A 6,355-nucleotide genomic window follows, 5' to 3' on the forward strand; every position below is an offset into this window, starting at 1 on the left:
TTTAATTGTTTTAATACTGATGATTATGGCATACAGCTCATGAAAACCCAAAATGCCCGTCCCAAAAAATTAGCATATCATGAAAAGGTTCTCTAAACAAGCTATTAACCTAACCATCTGAATCAACGACGTAACTCTAAACACCTGCAAAAGACTCCTGAGGCTTTTAAAAACTCCCAGCCTTGTTCATTACTCAAAACCGCAATCATGGGTAAGACTGCCGACCTGACTGCTGTCCAGAAGGCCATCATTGACACCCTCAAGCAAGAGGGTAAGACACAGAAAGAAATTGCTGAACGAATAGGCTGTTCCCAGAGTGCTGTATCAAGGCACCTCAGTGGGAAGTCTGTGGGAAGGGAAAAGTGTGGCAGAAAACGCTGCACAACGAGAAGAGGTGACCGGACCTTGAGGAGGATTGTGGAGAAGGGCCGATTCCAGACCTTGGGGGACCTGCGGAAGCAGTGGACTGAGTCTGGAGTAGAAACATCCAGAGCCACCGTGCACAGGCGTGTGCAGGAAATGGGCTACAGGTGCCGCATTCCCCAGGTCAAGCCACTCTTGAACAAGAGACTGCGTCAGAAGCACCTGACCTGGGACTGCTGCTGAGTGGTACAAAGTTATGTTCTCTGATTACAGTAAATTTTGCATTTCCTTTGGAAATCAAGGTCCCAGAGTCTGGAGGAAGAGAGGAGACACAGAATTCACATTGCTTGAGGTCCAGTGTCAAGTTTCCACAGTCACTGGGGTGTCATGTCATCTGCTGGTGTTGGTCCACTGTGTTTTATCAAGCACAGGGTCAATGCAGCTAGCTGTCAGGAGATTTTGGGGCACTTCATGCTTCCATCTGCTGAAAAGCTTTATGGAGATGAAGATTTCATTTTTCAGCACGACCTGGCACCTGCTCACAGTGCCAAAACCACTGGTAAATGGTTTACTGACCATGGTATTACTGTGCTCAATTGGCCTGCCAACTCTCCTGACCTGAACCCCATAGAGAACCTGTGGGATATTGTGAAGAGAAAGTTGAGAGACGCAAGACCCAACACTCTGGATGAGCTTAAGGCCGCTATCGAAGCATCCTGGGCCTCCATAACACCTCAGCAGTGCCACAGGCTGATTGCCTCCATGCCACGCCGCATTGAAGCAGTCATTCATGCAAAAGGATTCCGACCAAGTATTGAGTGCATAACTGAACATGATTATTTGAAGGTTGGCGTTTTTGTATTAAAAACACTTGTCTTTCATTGGTGGGATGAAATATGCTAATTTTTTGGGACAGGCATTTTGGGTTTTCATGAGCTGTATGCCATAATCATCAGTATTAAAACAATTAAAGACCTGAAATATTTCAGTTGGTGTGCAATGAATCTGAAATATGTGAAAGTTTCATTTTTATCATTACATTATGGAAAATAATGACCTTTATCACAATATGCTAATTTTTTGAGAAGGACCTGTACTTGCACTGTCTGTATTAAAGTTTATGAAACTTTCTTGCCTTCCTAAAAAATGTATTTAGAGACATGGTTGAAAGTTTAAATAATGCTATAGTTTAAATGGGCAGAGGTGAACTAAGCAATGTATTTTTGTTATACTGTATATGTGCGTAAATTTTTAAAATGTATCCTCTGTATTGACTTATTAGATTATTACTGGCTGTATGAGGTGTTTTAATACAACTCATGTGTGCTTCTTTCTGTTTTTATACATTACACTGCATCTTCCTACCCATGGTCCTCCATATTTAAATGCATTAAATGCATAACAGGCACTGAAAATTGCCGCAGAGATTTGATGTCCAGCCCAGATCTGGTCAAATGTTACATTTTATAAAAGAGAGGACAAATAAGTAACCAGAAAAAGTTTTAAAAGTTACAGTATGGCCATATTTCCTGATCGCAAGTGTCATTTTATGTGACCACATGTATTTCAGCCCAGCTAATCCATCCATCCATCCATTGCAAGTCCATCATGGGCCACATAAGACAAATGAAACAAAATAATTCACACTCTCACCACCTTGTCAGTGTAAAATAAAAACAAAAATGAAAACATAAAACACCTTATTATTATTAATATTTATAATAATCACCATCATCTCCAGAAAACATGAACTGGGTTGTTGTGACTTTATTTTGTGATGTGATATGCATCATTTTTTAGCCCCACGTTACACAGACATGGGGAAACAGAAAAGTGTTTTTGCAAAGCTTACTCTTCTTTGAGACCAAGTTGAAGTGTAGAGACACAACAGCGCCTCCTAGAGTTAAATTTTAATGGGGTCCCAGAAGCTGGTGTAACACAGGCAGTGCAAACAATACCCTGCCATATTTGTATAGGGACTGAAAAAAGTAAAATTGTATTGACTAAAACTATGTTCATAGCATTTAACTACACAATGTTATTTTTACATTGACAGCTACAAAGAAAACGCAGTGCGACTGTCCAGAATCCACCACGAAAGACCCATAAGTCCTCGGGAGGAGGCAGTTTTCTGGATCGAGTACACCATGAGAAACAAAGGAGCAAAGCACCTGAGAGTCCAGGCCCATGAACTCACCTGGTACCAGTACCACAGCCTGGACGTCCTGACCTTCCTCCTTACTATAGTTTTGCTTCTCATGTTCATCTTCATCAAGACCTGCAGTTTCTGTTTCCAGAGATGCTGTGGCAGAAAAAAAACGAAGAGAAAGGCTGAATAAAAGACTGAACTAGGATTTACCTCAGGGAACTAATAAATGGATAAAAACATAAATTATTATATCATTGGACCAGTGGTGTGTCTACCTCAAGATTCCATTCAGTTTTGTAATACATCTGCTGTTTCTCTTTATAAAAACAACTTCAGGTGAAAACAGGACCTTTTTGCTCATTATTTAATTTACAGGCTCATGACACTTGCCACATAATATTTAAGAAAGTGTTATGTGAATTACCTCAGCAGGGATCAAATAAAGAATTATTCTATCTATATAATAAACACTGAAACATGCAACATTTTCATATTACATTTGTTTCGTTTTGTGATTTTATTACTTAATCCAGGTTGAACAAATATTGCATTTTAAAGAAACCACAATAATAGGTATGATGGATAATAAAAGTGATCAGTTTTAACATTACTCAAATATTTCCATGATTTGTACATGGGCATAAAAGTCAACGGATTTGGGAATCTGAGGGCTGTCTCTTGTTCTTTTTTAAATCATAAAAGGGCGATGGAGTTTTTAAAATGCCGCAACATTAACAATACAAAAATTTCTGTTACAGTGGTGCTTGAATGTTTGTGAACCCTTTAGAGTTGTCTATATTTCTGCATAAATATGACCTAAACATCATCAGATTGTCACAAAAGTCCTAAAAGTAGATAACGAGAACCCAGTTAAACAAATGAGACTAAAATATTATACTTGGTCATTTATTTATTGAGGAAAATGATCCATTATTATATATTTGTGAGTGGGAAAAGTATGTGAACTTTTGCTCTGAGTATCTGGTGTAAACCCCACATCCCCCTGCAGCAATAACTAAAATGAAACATTTCCAGTAACTGTTGATCAGTCCTGCACAGCGGCTTGGAGGAATTTTAGCCCATTCCTCTGCACAGAACAGCTTCAGCTTCGAATGTTGGTAGGTTTCCTCACAATAACTACTGCTTCAGGTCCTTCCAAAACATTTGGATTGGATTAAGGTCAGGACATTCACTTGGCCGTTCCAAAGCATGACCTTTATTCTATTTTAACCATTCTTTGGTAGAACCACTTGTGTGCTTAGGGTCTTTGCCTTGCTGCATGACCCACCTTCTCTTGAGACTCAGTTCATGGACAGATGTCCTGACATTTTCCTTTAGAATTATCTGATATACCGTATTTTCCACCGTACATGTCGCACCGCCCTATAAGTCGCATCAGTCCAAATATGTCTAATAAAGTGGAAAAATCCATAAATACGTTGTTTTGCAGTATACATCACTTCTATTATGCATCACCGCTGATGCATCACATTTGTTACGTGTCACGGCTAACAACGCGGGAAAGTGGACCGAACCCGAAAACATGGGACAGTGTTGTACCAAAAATTGATTGGCTCCCAAGTGGCAGCTGCGGGAGCGTGCATAGGAGAACTTTAACAAGAATTTAACAAGATTAACACTTAAAAACAATTATTTGTTTGCTCAAAATTATAGCAAAGGTGTGCCTCAGTCTAAGCTTTCCTTAATAAATGCACTTTGACGGTCAAATCAGCTGCATTTTCAAAAGCCGATACGTGGAAACAGGAACACGCAGAGGACGACTCGCGGTGCATTTCTTCTAAATTTAACAAGACAAGTGCCTAAAACAATTATTTGTTTGCTCGACTTTATAGCAAAGGTGTGTCTCAGTTGAACTTTTACTTAATAAATGCACTTCAATGGTCAAATTAGCTGCATTTCGCCGGGGCGGCGCAGCGAAATGAAGCTGATTTGACGGTAGCTCCAAGCAAGCTGGACAAATGTGGAAGGTTATGGCAAGCCGGTTGTGTCATTAATAGCCACTTTTTACCCATTACATGACACAACGGCAAGCCAATACAACTCAAGTGTCATCTAGCGGCTGAAAATGGTAGTGTTCAATATTTTCAGTCAGAATGAATGAAAACGGTCATATCTCAGCCAAAAATTGGTTTATAAATATGGGAAAAAAATCCATAAAAACGTCTCTTCAGCGTAAGTCACAGGGCATGCAAATTATGCAAAAAAACGTGACGTGTAGGCTGAAAAATATGGTAATTTAGAAGTCATTGTTCCATCAATGATGGCAAGCCATCCTGGCCCAGATGCAGCAAAACAGATCCAAACTATAATACTACCACCACCATGTGAAGGGATAATGTTCTTATGCAGGAATGCAGTGTTTTCCTTTCTCTAAGCTTAAGGGTTTTCATTTAAACCAAAAGTTTTATTTTGGTCTTATTTGTCTACAAAACATTCTTCCCACAGCCTTCTGGCTTGCCCACGTGATCTTTAACAAACTGCAGATGAGCAGCAATGTTCTTTTTGGTGAGCAGTGGCTTTCTCCTTCAATCCTGCCATGCACACCATTGTTGTTCAGTGTTCTCCTGATGGTGGACTCATGAACATTAACATTAGCCAATGTGAGAGAGGCCTTCAGTTGCTTCAGTTGCACCTTGGGGTCCTTTGTGACCTCGCTGACTATTACACTCATTGCTCTTGGAGTGATCTTTGTTGGTCAACCATTCCTGGGGAGGATAACAATGGTCTTGAATTTCTTCCATTTGTACACAATCTGTCTGACTGTAGATTGGTGAAGTCCAAACTCTTTAGAGATGGTTTTGTAACCTTTTCCAGCCTGATGAGCGTCAACAACTTTTTTTCTGAGGTCCTCAGAAATCTCCTTTTTTCTTGCCATGATCCACTTCCACAAACATGTTGTGAAGAGCAGACTGATACTGTAGATCCCAGTTCTTTAAATCAAACAGGGTGCCCACTCACACCTGATCAACACCCCGTAGATTGAAAACACCTAACTCTAATTTCACTTTCAAAATAACTGCTAATCCTACTGGTTCATATACTTTGGCCACTCACAAATATAGGATCATTTTCCTGAATAAATAAATGGCAAAGAATAATATCCTGATGCATGCTCAATAATCCAGGTAGAAAAATCTAAAAAAGTTAAGTCTGGTTCTCTGGACATTCAAAAAACAAAACAAAAAAAATTGTAGAAACGTTTCTACAATTTTTTGGTTTTGTTTTGTTTTTTTGAATGTGCAAAGGACCAGACTTGACTGTTTTAGACAAATAATAATATTTTTGTCTCATTTGTTTAACTGGGTTCTCTTTACTTTTGCTTTGGAAGCAAACACAAATTTTGTGGACTCAGGTGCAATGACATTAAAGGTCTATTCTATTCTAATTTTTATCTACTTTTAGGACCTTTGTGAAAATGTGATGATGTTTGAGGTCATATTTATCAAGAAATATAGACATTTCTAAAGGATTCACAAACATTCAAGCGCCACCATAACAAGTTAGCATACACTGAAAATAATAGTCAAAACTGTGTTTTAGATATCTTCATACTGTATGCAAATTCAAAAGATACAAAAGAGAGAGAGAGCGAGAGCGAGAGAAGAAAGGTCCAAAACCTAAAATTTTCTAACTGGAGCTGATATACTTTATCTTCTATCAACAAGAAAGACTGAGACTGGTTTTAATTTTCATATCACATGTATTTTTACAACTACCATTACAGATATTACCTTTTACCTCCATAAAAACTATGTTGTGTCATTCAGTACAGAGGACCAAGTCAGAGTTCAACTAGTTAATAAGTATCTTTAAGGTGCGCCT

The 6,355-nt window shown here is 38.8% G+C and overlaps 1 protein-coding gene across 1 annotated transcript in view; it reads left to right on the forward strand.

Annotated features, from left to right (window-relative positions):
- LOC119413830 (UDP-glucuronosyltransferase 2A2) overlaps positions 1 to 2,736 on the forward strand; it is a 10,177-nt gene extending 7,441 nt beyond the window's left edge. Inside the window, exons 8-9 of the mRNA XM_037680896.1 lie at positions 1,552 to 1,566; positions 2,420 to 2,736. Of these exons, the coding sequence (XP_037536824.1) occupies positions 1,552 to 1,566; positions 2,420 to 2,702 (298 nt within the window). The 3' untranslated portion in view covers positions 2,703 to 2,736. The remainder of the gene's footprint in view (positions 1 to 1,551; positions 1,567 to 2,419) is intronic.
- Positions 2,737 to 6,355: the final 3,619 nt, after the last annotated feature.

This window comes from Nematolebias whitei, chromosome 8, assembly GCF_014905685.2.
Source record: "Nematolebias whitei isolate Nwh7 chromosome 8, NemWhi1, whole genome shotgun sequence".
Lineage (NCBI taxonomy): Eukaryota > Metazoa > Chordata > Actinopteri > Cyprinodontiformes > Rivulidae > Nematolebias > Nematolebias whitei.